At 49.3% G+C, this 16,356-nt stretch overlaps 1 protein-coding gene across 1 annotated transcript in view; it reads right to left on the bottom strand.

Annotated features, from left to right (window-relative positions):
* Window positions 1-16,356, bottom strand: part of tanc2b (tetratricopeptide repeat, ankyrin repeat and coiled-coil containing 2b) — a gene marked incomplete in the record, with an annotated part of 130,887 nt that overhangs the window by 16,304 nt on the left and 98,227 nt on the right. The window contains 12 exon segments of the mRNA XM_030339719.1: window positions 1,654-1,747; window positions 2,968-3,171; window positions 3,643-3,879; window positions 4,682-4,804; window positions 5,026-5,134; window positions 5,674-5,834; window positions 6,465-6,632; window positions 8,215-8,493; window positions 9,102-9,271; window positions 11,714-11,945; window positions 14,667-14,791; window positions 15,893-16,164. Of these exon segments, the coding sequence (XP_030195579.1) occupies window positions 1,654-1,747; window positions 2,968-3,171; window positions 3,643-3,879; window positions 4,682-4,804; window positions 5,026-5,134; window positions 5,674-5,834; window positions 6,465-6,632; window positions 8,215-8,493; window positions 9,102-9,271; window positions 11,714-11,945; window positions 14,667-14,791; window positions 15,893-16,164 (2,174 nt within the window).

The raw sequence follows: 16,356 nt of genomic DNA on the forward strand, positions 1-16,356 counted from the left end.
CGCTGCTCTCATGGCAGGGTGCGGAGTGATTCAGCGTTAGGTGATCCATAATCCACTTTTATTTATTTTTTGGCAACTTGTACGGCAAATGTGGGCACTGGGAGTAAAACACGGAGCGGTCATGACTGGATCGCCCTGAACTTCTCTAAGCAAGGAGCCACATGCTCTGGCGGTATTTTAAGCGTTGCCAGTGCAAAACATTTGGGCAACACAGCGAGAACATTCTGGACAGCTTTCACGTGGGAGCCTCGCTTAGACGCCTGGCGACCCTGCATGGATACAGACCGTTTCCTTCTTGAGAGTATTAGTGAAGGAAAAAAACGCCACTGGGGCCGCGCAGACCACATATCAAAAGTATAACCTATAAACTTCCCAATAATCATAGGAGGTACCTTAAGCAGCGCTATGAGGATGAAGGCGGTTCAAACGGGGGATACAAAAATACACAAATAATTGAATATATTATACTGTTTGCTTTGTGATGAAGTGTAAGTTGTGATGTGCACTAGCTAAGAAATGGAACTGAATGCGTAAATCTCTGCATTAAGATTCCCCCCCAACCATATCAGAACCAAGATGGCTTCCAGGTGTAGATGGCCCATAATCCCCAGCTCACACTGAACGGCGAACGTTTCGAGTCAGACTTTGTGCAAATGGAAATTTGGTACTGAAAAGCACCGGGGGTACAAATACTGCAGACGGCCTAAAGAGAAGCCAAACTACGTATGCATTCAACACTTTAGTGGAAAGAGAGTGGCACTGAGTCAGCAAATGTAGATCAATGTACTGTACACTGTGTACAAAACGCTCCCCGGGGCTATAATCAGTCCTATTTCAGTTGACACCGTTGTTGAACCCGGGTATGAACGACCACATCAACACCTCTGTATATAAGCCCACATAGTGTGTCCAATCCTGCCTCCTTTGGAGCCGGGAAAGAGAAAGTGTGTGTGGGTGTGGGGGGTGTTTTTCAGCATTGCAGAAGGGGAATAGCGCAGAAGTCTTGGTCCTGCTAGTGTCGACTACTATGACGGTGCAATATAACTGTGCCACAATGGGACACACACACACACACACACACACACACACACACACACACACACACACACACACACACACACACACACACACACACACACACACACACACACACACACACACACACACACACACACAGCAAGCCGGTGTGTGTGTGTGTGTGTGTGGCCCTGCCACGTTGCAACACAGCAGCGAGCGTCGCTTGTGTCTAGAGCGAGGAGAGGCAGCAGCTCTCATACCCGCAGTGCAGCGGCCGTGCACGGCTCCCCGTGCAGCGGGAAACACATTCCGCCCGCACCACCCAACCAACCACCTCCGTCTGCCTTATCTACAGCCTCTCAGAAGTCCTTTTCAGGAACACGTCCCCACAAGGGAAAGCTTTTCAGGTGGGGTTTATGAATGGAGGGCGTTGCTACAGGCAGCGCTCTGCGGGTGATCAGAAAGCCTCCGTAGATCAAAGGGGGTGGATCGGAGGGGAGTGGAGGGGTGGCGGGGGGGTGACGGTGTCAGTGTCTCAACGCAAAGGCCATGAAATATTCATGTTTGTCTGTCAGTAACTGGGAGGAGGGGGGGAGGAGGGAGGCCATCAGCGAGAGCTTTGGCGGGACGGCTTACCGGTCTCTCCCCACAGGGTGTCGAAGTTATTGATCTGGGCCCGCTCCACCTCCTCTTCATCCTTCTCCGGAAGGTCCAGAAGGTAGGAGACGATCTGGGGGTGTGAGGAGGAGGAGGAGGAGGAGGAGGAGGAGGAGGAGGAGGAGGAGGAGGAGGAGGAGCAGAAACAAGTCTTGAAATAGGACTACATAATTAAGACAAAAATGATAATTGAAATTATTTTGAGATATGGAGATTGATTATTATGCAATGCAATTAAAAGATTTTCCTTTAAATTCTCATTCTGGGGCGCCTTCTGTATATAAGAAAATATATGCACCAAAGCAATTATTGAGTTTTTACGGTGTGTAATTTAATTTTAATGTAACAGCCAGACCAAATCCTATTTATTTATTATTTATGAATTAATTGCAACCTTCACGATTAGCTAATTGCAGTGGCCAAAGTCACCCTTCCCGATATTATGCAATTCATCGCAGCCTTGTCTTGATCATAACCCAGCTTGGGATAAAAATAAGTTTTATCATCCTCCTGTTTAATAAATAATGAAGAAATCTTTGTTGGATGTTAGAGAATGTCTAAAAAAGGTACCATGACTTAACATTTGATAACTTGTTCATGTTGTGTGAGACAACGGAAGCTGTTTACCACCGAAATCTATCAGAAAAGCCGGGCCAGAAATAAAGCGAGTGTCTGACATTCAAAAGTCCAGGTGGTAGACATGGAGAAAGCAAACGTAGGCACTGTGACTTGGCAAGGACAAAGATGGTTCAAACTGGAATTAAAATGAAGGAATATCATTTTTTTGACTCGATCTTTGTGTGCAATTTTTTCCAAATAACTTTGTTTTGCCAATTCTATCAAAAAGCATTTCAAGAGATCGCTTCCTCACAAACTTAAACAAAGGCATCTTGGTCTACACGAGAAGACAAGCTGGCAGGAATCACTGCCCATAAACCTCCACACACTCTGCACTGTCGCAATGTGCCTTGTTTCCAACGGATGAAAGTGCTGCAAAAATGCCATCGTACACATAATGCAGCACACGCTACATGCCCTTCGACAGAATCGGTCCACAGAAGTCATTTTGATAAATGATATTGGTAACAGACGTTCTACTTCATTCCAACTGACAGTGTGCCGACTCGTCCAGATCCTGAGTGACGTAAACGAACTCTGGCAGCCATCTGGAATTCACAGAACCGTTTTCGTTCAGCCAGAGGAGACGGCATACGAGGGGTTTGCTCTGCTGCTGTCGTCCCATAAGAGCTCTGGAGCGAGGGGGAAGAGCAGGAAGAGAGGGAAGGGCCGTACCTCGGTGTAGCCCATGCTGGCGGCGGCGATCAGCGCCTGCTGCACGGCGTGGGTCTTGGTGAAGACCGCCTGCTGGGGAGACTGGGACAGCTGCTGGGAACCCTGGCCCCAGTCACACTGGATAAGGAACTTCACCACGTCCATGTGGCCCCTGAGAGCCGCGTGCACCAGGGCACACTGCCCGTTTTTGTCCAGGTGGTCCACCTGTTGGCGGTGGGGCAAAAAAAAAAAAAAAAGTCATTTTTTAAGTTCACAAATTTTGCCAAAATCGTATTTTTTCTAACATTAAATCATATTTTTTGGCAGCAATTTGCCCAAAGAAGGACATCTGGTTGTAGTTGGGGCCTTGATCTGAACACAGCGAAGAATCCATTCTGGGGGTACGTGACTGAACTGCTTATTGCATATCCATTAAACAGATCCGAATCTGTGTTGTTCCCCCCTTCCCCAAGAGTTGTTTGCCTTGCGACGAACAAACAAAAAGATGGAGATTAACCGCGTGTGTCGTTTTCATTTGTACCATTCTTAATTAAATAACAGAACGAACAAAAGCCACAACCGAATCAAGGCGACCTTATCCATTAACTAAAAAGCGAGGTCTCGGTTAACAACAGTCGGCCAAGCGAGGGACGGGATTGGACGGGGGGGGGGGGGGGGAGGGGTTAGGTGACGCACCGTGGCCTTCCGGCGGCAGAGCGCCGTGACGATGGCCAGGTTGCCCCCGGACGCGGCGTAGCCCAGGGGCGTGAGGCCGCTCTCGGAGAGCGCGTCCACCGCGGCGCCGAACTCCAGCAGCAGCGCCACCATGTCCATGTAGCCCAGGTGGGCGTGCACGCACAGCACCGGCGCGTTGTTCAGCACCTCCGTGCGGTAGTTGACGTTGGCCCCGCCCAGCATCAGCAGCCGGCTCACCTGGGGAGGGGGGGGGGGGGAGGGAGACAAGGGGGAGACCGGTAAACGGGTGAGATGTCGTACGGGTTCAAAGGTGAGATCGGAACTCGGCATTGGATATTTTTGTTTGTTCGTATTTTTTATACTATATTCGTTCTATTTCATTCCTACATCCGGAATTCATAGAACCGTAGTTACATACGTAACTATCGTTTTTTTCCCCCATTCGCTGCCTCTAGTGGCCGGAGTTGTAGCTACAACTGTGATCTGAGATTTGTTATTTGCTACCAACTGATTCTGAAAACATGTCTTACAGCCAGGTTAGACCATACTGTTTTTTACACAACCTTATGAAAACATAGAAAAATGACATGTGATCCTATGCAACGAAGCTGGCGTCGAGATTTTCCCACCATTGGGGGTGGGGGCAAAAATAGAGCTGAATAAAAACCCTTCAGAGACAAAGTCCCTGGCTGCATTGACTCATGTGTGGGCGAGATTTATTCTTGAGAATCTATTTTTTAAAGCAGTGTAGCTGCAGGAGAAGAAGAAGAAGAAGTATGCTACATACTGCAGGTATACACAATCTTTAATAACACACCCGAACCCTTTATTTATACGGCTCAAAATACCCAAAAGTCAACTCCAGCTGATAGTTGGTATCGATGTGTTTGGGTATGCAGAGTTCGGGCGAGAATTTCTCAGGGAAAATGTTTTCCAAATCTTTTTCGACAGGCGCCGTCAACACAGCTCCCACCTGCAGCCAACTCTCTCTCTGTTCTAATCCATTTGTTTGGGCTGCCCTGGGACGGGCCTGGGGTACCTTGATGTTGGGGGTGTAGAGGTTCCGCAGCGAAGACAGCGCGGTTGAAAGGCCCTCTGTGCTGTATGACACCCACAGGCCTTGCAAAATAGATGAGGAAACCCCCACTTTCTTGCTCAGGCCCTGGAAGAGAGGAATGCTGTGTAAGTATTCATGAGAAAGGCTGTGTGTGTCTGTGTGTCTAAATGTGTAAGTGTGTGTCTATATATGTGTATGTACATGTTTGTTTGTGTCTACATATTTGTGTGTACGTGTGTCTACATATTTGTGTGTGTCTATATATTTGTGTGTGCGTGCGTGCGTTTGGCGTGTGTGTGTTTGTGTGTGTCTCTCTGTGTGTGTACCTTGAAGATGTGGGCTTTGAGGATGTGATGGCCGAGCTCAATGGTCTGCTGTCGGTTGAGTTTGTTCTCCTGGCGGGAGAACCAGAAGGCCAGCAGGGTGTGTCCACTCCTGCAAACAGCCAGACAGCGGGGGGGGGGTTCAATTATGCACACAGGAACACCACAAAAATACAAATTCGTTCATACATTTTAATATCTACCACAGCACTAGCAGTGAGGGGGTTTATGAATAAATCAAGGATGTTTGGATGTAAAAAAACACAGAAGAAGAAACATTGGTACCACTGGAACGAGGGCATTGTTAACCACATGTTAAGGTGTAATTCAACATGGAATAAAAAAAATGGAACAACATGTAAGAGCATGTACTTAATATGTCATGACGTGATGGAACGGCCTTACCCTAGCCCAAGTCACACAGTCACTTTCCCGGTTATTTCTAAGGTTAGTTTCACAGGGCTATGACATGTTATAATTGTTATTATGTGTTATTACATACAGCTCTTAGACTGTACTCCGTTCAAATACACTACAGGAAACTAATGTAAAGTGTAAACAAACTCACCAAAGGTGAGCCCACCAACTCCGCACCCCCCCTCTTTCCCCCTCCCCCTCCCCCTCTCCCTCTCTCTCCCCCCTCTCTCTCACCTGGGGTCACAGAGGAACTTGGTCTTCTCGCCCTCCTCCCTCCAGATCAGCCACTCCCTGAAGGAGGGGTGGACGAACATGCGCGTGCCGTCCCTCCTCTTCACCAGGAACACCGACAGGTTGTCCACGCGTTGCTGAAAGTCCTCCCAGTCCAGAGTGCCCTGAGGCCGAGGGAACACAAGACGCTAGGGTCTCAGCCACAAAGGACCTGCATAACTGCATACACCGTTACCCAACCTGTAGGCATCTTAGGACGCGACACGACACCTAACTTAACCTAACTAATGGTACCTGAACCAACCTAAACCTAACCTTACCTGTAGGCATTATAGAACCAGACGCCTGACCTAAACCTAATCCCTAACCTCAACCTAACCTTCCTGTAGGGACCTTCAGCAAGACAACTTAAACCTAACATAACCTCAACCTAACCCTAATGTAACCTGTAGATATCCTTCAGCAAGACACCTAAACCTAACCTATATAATACAATATAATAGCCTGGTAGATCTGCTCGTCACCTAAACCTAACTCAACCTGTAACCTAAACCTAACTCAACCTGTAACCTAAACCTAACTCAACCTGTAACCTAAACCTAACTCAACCTGTAACCTAAACCTAACTCAACCTGTAACCTAAACCTAACTCAACCTGTAACCTAAACCTAACTCAACCTGTAACCTAAACCTAACTCAACCTGTAACCTAAACCTAACTCAACCTGTAACCTAAACCTAACCCTACCAGTAATTTAAACCTTCTACTAACTTAAACCTTGGACTAGCAGTCACCTGTAGCGAGCCGGCGTTGATGGCCTGGTAGATCTGCTCGTCGGTCAGCGGGTGCAGTGACGCCACGGCCACGTTGAGCAGCGGCAGAGCCCGCTCGAAGGACGTCTGCGTGGGGAAGCGCATGTTGCACTGCAGGAGGTACACCTCCGCCAGGTTCACCGGCACCACCTGGGAGGGAGGGGGGGAGGAGGGGAGGGGAGGAGAGGAGAGGAGGGGAGGGGGGGGAGGAGGAGAGGAGAGGAGGAGAGGGGAGGAGAGGAGAGGAGGGGAGGGGGGGAGGGGGGGAGGAGGGGAGTGGGGGAGGAGGAGAAGAGAGGAGAGGAGAGGGGAGGAGAGGAGAGGAGGAGGAGAGGGAGGAGAGGGGAGGAGAGGAGAGGAGGAGGAGAGGGAGGAGAGGAGAGGAGGAGGAGAGGAGAGGAGAGGGAGGAGAGGGAGGAGAGGAGAGGGGGGTGGAGAGGGGAGGGGAGGAGAGGGGAGGGGAGGAGAGGGGGTGGAGAGGGGAGGAGGAGAGGAGAGGAGGGGAGGGGAGGGGAGAGGAGGGGAGGAGGAGAGGAGGGGAGGGGAGGGGAGGGGAGGCGGGGGAGAGGAAAGGAGGAGGAAGGGAGGGGAGGAGAGGAGAATGCAGGAGGGAAGCGCGAGGGTTAAGCTCTTGTGTTATGGATTGAGGGGAAATCCATGGAGCACTTATGTTGCATCTTAAATTAGTCCGAGAGGTTCTAGGCAACAGTAATTACATCGGGCATTAAATCAGAAGCTATGGGTGAGAGAATACATTGTGCGACAATGAGATTAGTAAATACAACAAGTATACCAAATCCCCGGTTTCACTTAGGTGTATCCAGGCAGAAGCAGACTTGTAAACTGCATACATTACTAACGGCTACGTAATTACGACGGTAAAACGAACAATGAACACAGTTAGCTTGTCGCTAACAAAGGCAGCGCTACGTGTCATGGCGGCTGCTGGCTTTGCGTCTGGGGCGGAAACTATCAAAACATCCGACTGTTGGCAGAGCGAAGCCATTAGGCACCGGTCCTTTTGCAGAGGGCGATTCCCCCGTTCCCCAGTTCCCTGTCCTGCGTAAGCTGATTTTGTTTTATCCTTCCAAACGTCGACTGTGCCTTCCTGACATTCATTTTCATTCGGAATACATCCGTTTTCATTCCATTCTGGTCTTGTTTTAAACTAATCATTTCAACCCTGTGTATATCTTTGTTTGTGATGCGTTTGATACTCGTGGCAGGCAACTAATTATTTTTCTTTTAAATGTAATTTAACATGGGAAAGCAGGATTTAGTTACAATGCAACAAATAGCTGGTATAAGCTCCCTGAGGATTTAAGACTTTCACTTTTAAAACAAGACTGAGTGATTGGTTTTTAGCTTTCTGCTAAATCTTAAACCCATTGCTCTCTCTACAATGCATTTTATTTTTACTTCGCCTTTGATTTCTTTTACTTAACTATTTTATTTTATTATTTCATTGTATTATATGACGATGTTTCTATGCGAAGCACTTCGAGTCTGCCTCGTGTACGTAAAGTGCTACATAAAGAAAGTTGCCTTGACTCGCCTTGTCTAACATTCATAATGCTCGTTGATTGGATCTCGGGCCTGGTACCTTGTGGCTGGCGCTCTTCAGCTCTTCGATAAGTTTAAAGGTGAGCTTTAGGTACAGGTAGGAGCCTTAACCTAACTTTACCTGTAGCCTAAACCTAACTTAACCCTAAACCTAACCTGTGCCTCGTACCTTGTAGCTGGAGCTCTTCAGGACGAGGTATCCCTTCTCGATGAGGTCGAAGGTGAGCTTGAGGTACAGGTACGAGCCCTGGCTCAGGGCCTTGAGGTGGGCACTGAGCTTGCCGAAGGTGGTGTTGTCCATCTTGCCGTTGAGCGAGATGTTGTTCTGGATCTCGGGGCTGCTGTGGATGCGGTGCAGGATGTAACCCTGCAGGTCCTGGTCCATGGCATCGTTCTCCTCCAGCACGTCCAGAGAGATGCGGTGGAACGGCAGCTGCTTGGTGATGTCCTACACAAACACACACACACACACACACAAACCAAATAACACACACACATGTACAATCACACACACACGCAGGCGCAAGCACACAAACACAAACCAAATCTCACACACACACACACACACACACACACACACACACACACACACACACACACACACACACACACACACACACACACACACACACACACACACACACACACACACACACACACACACACACACACACTTATTAATTGTTCTTGGATCCATGGACAAATGCATTGCTGATTATGGTCGGATTATGGTCACATATCCATGATAATATACTCCTGTATATCAACAAGGGGCTTTATTCTATCCTAGATACACTATACATATGAAGGGATGGCTAACTGCGATCGGATTCGTTTGCTAGCCGATCCATCAGTTTTATCGCTGCGCAGAGAGTGATGAACGAGCAGGGGATCGGAGCGGATCTTCAGCTGCAGCACAGGGCGTTTGGAGGGAGGCCTAACAGACAGTCCCCTTCACGCTCACACTCTGGACCCAGAGTAAGAGGTGCTGGAGGGGGTCAGCCCAGTACCCCACACTCTGGACCCAGGGTAAGGGGGGGGGGGTGGGCTCAGTACCTGCAGGGTGGTCCTGACCGTCACCACCAGCTTCAGCCAGGGGGGGAACTTGGTGATGGTTTTGCTGAGGAAGGAGACGATGGTGTCGCCGTAGTCGGGCTTGTGGAACTCCGCCTCGTTGAGGCCGTCGATGAGGATGATGAGGTCCTCCTCGGAGCTGATCTTCCTCTCTGGGGAGAAAACACAAGAACCGAGACGTGTTGGAAGATTGACAAGAACGACAATCGAATGAAATTACATTTTAGGGGGCAGGCGTCGGAAGGGTCCTCACGAAACAATAGCAACATCGAGAAGGATATGTTTTGCGATTTAGTAGATATTGCGTCACTGTAAACACTGAAATGGTATATTACGACGGTATATTATTTTTTCACGCTGAGGTTTGGGTTCTGCAGGTTTGCCATTGCATTTTAAATGAACCTGACCCGAAAAAGAACAGTGCTGCAAGCAGATGATGAGAATTGCCAAAAGGCGAACTCACTTTCACTTTATGTGATTTATTAGCATATTAGCGGTGGTGATAATGATTAGGGGTGTAGCGATTTCAAAACCGTACCTTATCATTACAGTATTACTGCTAGGGCGTCTTACATAAAGTTCAACGTTAATTTCACGGTTAAGTGAAACGAAACACTGCCACCGGAATACCAGCCCATCGCCTGCCAAGTCAAAGCAACAAAAAAAAAAGATATCCTGACTCGTGGTGCGAAAGTGGCATTTAATATGGTGACGCATTCCGGTAGCGGAGTCACAGCACAACTGCCCCCCTGGGGTGTCACCGGAGCATCATTAGTCACATATCGGTGTACGTCAGTGTCCGCTCTGCGCCGTGCGTCTCTCAGCGCACCCCGTGGACATGGCACAGAGCACACCATGACCGGTGGTCCGGCCGGAACATCTCGTCGCCTTAACTAAGGACCTCCTCGCTGAGGGGAGGAAACGGAAACTCGGAAGCGAGTTGGGATTTTTTTAGGGGGAAAACTTTTATCCGAGAAATACTTTGAAGGGAAGGAGATGGATTCAATGCCCCCCCCCCCCCCCCCCCCCAAGAGGGGACGGAAGTAGTTTGGGTGTGGATGGGTTGACAGCCTGAAACATTTTCATAATTTCAGCTTCCAGTGCTTTCTCACATTCGGACGGAGAATGACTTGTCATCTTGTGATACACAGTGTGTAGTCTTGAATAATTAGGATGAAAAGATATCGAATTTCTGCCAAAACTAAGCCTCTGGGACAAGTTCAAACAAAGTTCTCTCAGTCTGCAACATCAGCTCCATTTCCGCTTAAAAGTTGGACCGTTGACAATATTCCAACAGATTTCTTGCAGAAAAAGAGTGGATGTTGCAGACCACTGTTTCATAACAACATATATATATCAGATTCTAGCCAAATTCTCTCCTTTATAATAAAATAGCATAGGAGCCCTTTACATAACTGCTATGGCCTCCGTTGCTCCAGAATGACCACAGTCCCTTTGTAAAGTACAACAATAGGTACCCCTTTAAATAACTGCAATGGCCTCTGAGTTACCTTAACAACAAAACTTTTGTAAAGTACTACAAAAGGTTCCTCTTGAAATAACTGCTATGGCCTGTGAGTTACCTTAACAACAACAGTACCTTTTTAAAAAAGGGTGTCCCTTTAAATAACTGCTAAGGACACCCGGGTTTCAAAACAACAACAAAACCTTTCTAAAGTGCATCTAGGGGTGAGCCTTTAAATCACTGCTCAGAAGACCGAGGTTCCAGACGACAACCGTCACTTTGTAAAGTACATCGAAAGGTGTCCCTTTAAATAAGCTGCGAAGGACACTGGGGTTTCAAAACAACAACAGTAACTTTGTAAAGTGCATCATTAGGTCACCCCTTTAAATAACTGCTGTGCCTGCCCTAGCGCGAAAACAACGACAAAACCTATGTAAAGTACATCTAGAGGTGCCCCCTTAAATGACTGCCATGCCCATCCATGGTACCAAAATAATAACAGTACCTTTGTAAAGTGCATCAAGAGGTCACCCCTTTAAATAACTCCAAAACAACAGAACCATCTCGACCCCCTCCTCCACCTCCTCCACCCCCCTCCTCCACCTCCTCCTCCAACCCCCTCCTCCACCTCCTCCTCCAACCCCCTCCTCGAACCTCCTCCACCCTCCTCAACCTCCTCCACCCCCTCCTCGAACCTCCACCTCCTCCACCCCCTCCTCCAACCCCCTCCTCGAACCTCCTCCACCTCCACCCTCGAACCTCCTCCACCCCCTCCTCGAACCTCCTCCACCCCCCTCCTCAAAACCTCCACCCCCTCCTCCATCGCCTCCTCCACCTCCTCCACCCCCTCCCCGAACCTCCTCCACCTCCTCCACCCCCTCCTCGAACCTCCACCTCCTCCACCCCCTCCTCGAACCTCCTCCACCCCCTTCCTCCACCCCCTCCTCAAAACCTCCACCCCCTCCTCCATCGCCTCCTCCTCCACCCCCTCCTCCACCCCCTCCTCCACCTCCTACACCCCCTCCTCCACCTCCTCCACCTCCTCCACCCCCTCCCCTAAGCATCTAGAGGTGTGCCTTTAATAACGGCCACGACGACCGAGCCTCCAAAACAACAACAACCGCCGTACCTTTGTAAAGTGCATCGAGGGGTTCGAGGACCCCCCTGCGGAAGGACGCCAGGGGGTCCTGGACGCAGGAGCGCAGGCTGAGCATGCTCTGCAGGTGGGGTTCGCGCAGCAGCTGCTCCCGGTAGGACACCAGGTGCGGCGAGCGGCACAGCAGCGCGGCCACGTTGTGCACGAACTCGGGCACCAGGCAGGTGTAGGCGTTGTCCGCCTGGCAGTAGTGGTAGGCCACCACCTGGGGGCGGGGACAGGAAGCAGGAAGTCAGGGGGGCAGTCAGGAGGGAGGGCGTCCAAAGTGGGTTGTCAGGTTAGTGTTGTAAATAATACAAATGATTAGGTATGGACTGTGTATCTGTTGATCCCTATTGTGATTGTTGGGATTATTATAATTTTTATAACTATTTGTATTGTACTAATAAACCTTTAAACAACGTATACGAAGACTATGAGTGCTGACTATGGAGAGAAAAACAGATTCAGAGAACAGAAATGCAGCCGTGGGTGTGAGACCGGACATAAGGTGGCTGAGCTTTTGTAGGACGTGGGCGACATCCCGGTGTCGTTAAAGATAGCAACACCGTTCAGTAATCCGGAAGCCTGCGTCTCTTCCTCGAGTCCCGGAACTCGTCGGGGACGGAGTCAACGTCACGGCGGACGAACGCAGTATAATGAAACGTAATACTGAGCGTTTTACAGAACGGTCGGGCAACACATTAATAATCCATAGCCGCCCGCTGTTAAGAGCTGCTGATGCAGAGATTTGCAAGTGCGCACGCACGCACACACACACACACACACACACACACACACACACACACACACACACACACACACACACACACACACACACACACACACACACACACACACACACACACACACACACACACACACGACAAGAGACCAAAAGGTGCCAAGCACTATCCCCCTCTCACAGTTCACAAAGAAGTGATCCAAACTAGTTAATCAAACGATAAGCATATCATTGCAATGTTTATCATTATGTGAACCAACACCGTTCAATACTAAATTTGCCTTTTGTCTGTATTTGTCTGTACTTTCTTTAACACTCTGGCTTCAACTCGTGGTTTCAATAGCGATGGGGTCGTAAGAGGAACTATAAGGGACAGAAAGGGGAGTGGTCCCGCGGACGTTGCCCGACTCAGAAGTGATCGCCTGCCCTTCATGACGAATGAAGGGCAGCGAGATGAGAGCCCAACACCCTCTCCAGCCGCTGCACCAGACAGCTGTGGGAAATAAACCCCAAGGGGAGGGGGGGGGGGGGGGGGGGGGCAGGGGATAGCGAAGAGGAAAAAAAACAAAAAAAAGGAAAACGCTGAATGTGATTTGAATTCATACAGCATTGGCCCACAATGGGCTTAGAGGCAGAGCAGGTGAGGGGAGCGTGGGGGTGGGATTAGGAATGCACAGAGCTAACAACGGCTAATAGCTTGGCGGGGGAAACGGCTTTTCCAGCAGGTATCCATATTTCATGAGGCTTCAGTGGCAGGGCTGTTTTTTTTTTCCTCTTTTAAACACATCTGCATAATGCATCGACCTGGGAGCGGGGGGGCGGGCGCACAGACGGCGAGGCGACGCGGTCGTGGTCGCTACGGCGCCGCGACACGTATTTAAATATCTAAACGAATTACACAAACACACGCCGAAGAGACGCGTCTGTCGCGCGGCGTGGCACACAACCTCAGACGGGGGGGGGTTAGTAGTCGTTGTTGAATACTCTACGCTACTGGGTGAAAACAGATTCAACGGTTAAGGCCGGGAGGGAGGTGGGGGCACTACACTATAAAGAAGGCTGTAAACACGATGTGAGGCAGCGTTTGTTACCATGGAGCCTTTATGTTTATGTTGACCAGTGATGGGATGACGGTGGTGGTCATGTGGGACTGACCTGGTGAGGTAGGTTTGAACCGGAGATGCACCGAATCTTTCTACCCTCTCATTTCCATTTCATTCAAGTAAACAAGAATTAACATTTTAGAATGTTTTCATTAATACACTGTACCTCTTGTCGCCTCTATGGCACCGTCTTCAAAACATGTCGATTTTGTTAGAAAAATATAAATATAGTTTGAGGCCATCTTGTTCCCCTGATGTTCCCCTGACGTAATCAAACAGAATCTATCTAAAGTAAGCTTTTTAGATGGATATTTTGTTATGCAGTTTATTTCATATGGCCAAAGGATTTTCAAAGCGTAAAGGTTTGAGAGCCAGCTACATGGGTGGTTTTTGGTTTTGAAAAGGTGGCCAGGGAGCTAATTTAGACTCTCCCGCCTGTTTAAAAGGCACCTCCTATATCTGATCTTTTCCAGACACAATGATTATGCTGCCACATCTGATCGTTATTCTAATAATGGGTCTTCGAGCGAAGCAGACAGCGGACCAGGTTTGGTACGCTCATAAAATGGTAATTACTTGAACCATACAGCGAACGATATATGTGTAGCAAACTTTCATTCCTATTAGGGGTTCAGTTATTGCTAGACTAACGGACGAAAAACAAAACCATCGATTTATCATCGCTCTGTCCTTATTACTTGTTATTTCCTTGTTGTGGGCCAGCAGTGGCTCAGGTGTTGTCTGGCCACCAGAAGGTTGCCGGGACTATCCCCTGCTACACCTAGCTAAGGGTCGAGGTGACCTTGAGCAAGACACATAAACGTACTTCACATGACAAGCCGGCTGTTGCCTTGCATGGGTGACACCACCGTGTTTGTGTGTGTGTGTGTGTGTATGTATGTACGTGTATGTGTGTGTAAGTGTTTTCGGGTGTGTGTGTGTGTGTGTGTGTGTGTGCGTGCGCGCGTGTGTGTGTCTGTGTGTGCGAGAGAGAGATAGTGCATGTGTGGGTGTGTGTATCTGTGCAATAATTTGTCTACATGTGTTTGTTTGCGTGTTTTCGTGTGTGTGCGCGTGCGGATGTGCGCACGTTGTTTACCTGAGACGCCAGCCTCCTCATGGCCTCTTCCTGGCGCCGCCTCATCTCGGGGGTCCCGGGACAGCTGCCCCCCCCCAGGGTGCCGTGGGAGGGTGGGGGCTGGCTCAGGGGCAGGCCCTCCCCGTCTAGAGACAACAACACAACACACAGATTCAGACCACTCTGCCTCGACCCTCTGAGGCTCCGACACACGGTCGCTCTCAAAGAGCGCCGTTTACAAAACCGTACTTTAAATAACTGCTGTGCCCCCCTAGTACCAAAACAGCAACAACACCTTTATAAAGTGCACCTAGAAAGAAGTGCCCCTTTAATAGCGAACTACGACTACCGAAGCTCCAAAACAACAACAGCAACACCGTACTTCTTCACACCGTACTTCATCACATGTTGAAACCGTACTTCAGCACATCATCTCTTAACACGCACCTTAGAAAGGTGCGTGTTGAGAGATGATGTGCTGAAGTACGGTTTAAACATGCTTTGAACACTCGACTGTCCCCCCCCTCTCTGTCCCATTACCTGACGCTTCATTTGTATGCCTTTAATTGTCTTAACCTGACCTTTAATTTGTACATGGCTTGGTTTCCACTCCTGTACTCTGTCTCTGTGTATCATGTAAAGGGATCGTCGGCTATATAAAGAAACTGTTCTTATTACATAATGCAATATGTCGCATTACATAATGCAACATATTACACAATATATATCAGTACACTAGGAGAGATAACCCTCCCCTTCGCTCGTACCTGAGTAACAGCAGCAGTTATAATAATAATTAGAATAACAATAATTGATAGAATCTATATAGCACATTTTTGGAGGTCACTCAATGACACTTTGAGTGTCTTTGAGAAAACAAAATACAGAAAAAAATAAATAATAATAAGGTTTGGAATAGAGTCGGGTGCGGTATAGTTGGGGTCAGGTGCCCTTTACTTTCTTGAAGTTAATCGGTTAGTACACACAATGACACCCCGACGGCAGAGTCAAGCAGGCAAGGCGACAGCCAGCTCGTCAGGAGCAGTTAGGGTTGAGTGTCTTGGCTCAGGGACACAACGACACTCAGCTAGGAGGAGCTAGGGATCGAACTAGCAACCTTTCGGTTACAAGACAACTGCTCTACCTCCTGAGTCAGTTTAGAGTTGACTATAAACCCATAAACATTGGAGCACGGCTGCACAACACAACCCCGCGTTAACCGTGGCAAAGACACACACGTGGCCTACGTTTGGGCGAGGCCTGGGGGCTGTCCGAGGCGATCTGCCGCATGCGGGTGCCGTGGCAACTGAGCGCCACCAGGCGGGAAACGATGGCCGTCTTTCCGAAGCCGATGTTGCCCACGACGACCACGCCCGAGCTGGTGCCGGAGTTGAGCTGGCCGTCGATCTCCTGGAAGAGCCAGTCGCGGCCGGTGAACACCGAGTCCATGGTGATGCTGGGCACCTCGAACAGCAGAGGCTTCAGGGCGATGTCCGCCGGCCGGTAGGGTGCGAAGCGCACTGCGGAGAGGGTGGGGAGGAGAGAGAGGAGACAGTGGGTGTGCTGCAGGAGGTTGATGCCGCACGCCAGGAGGTCTGGCTAAGGCAGAATGGTTCAAAGGGGTTCCAGGGGGGGCTGATGGGGTTGAACTCCCTGGAGGCAGGTTCTGGGTTCGATCCCCGATGTCTGTCAGCAGACTTGTGGAAGGAGG

Source organism: Gadus morhua, chromosome 18 (genome assembly GCF_902167405.1).
Source record: "Gadus morhua chromosome 18, gadMor3.0, whole genome shotgun sequence".
NCBI classification, from domain to species: Eukaryota; Metazoa; Chordata; class Actinopteri; order Gadiformes; family Gadidae; genus Gadus; species Gadus morhua.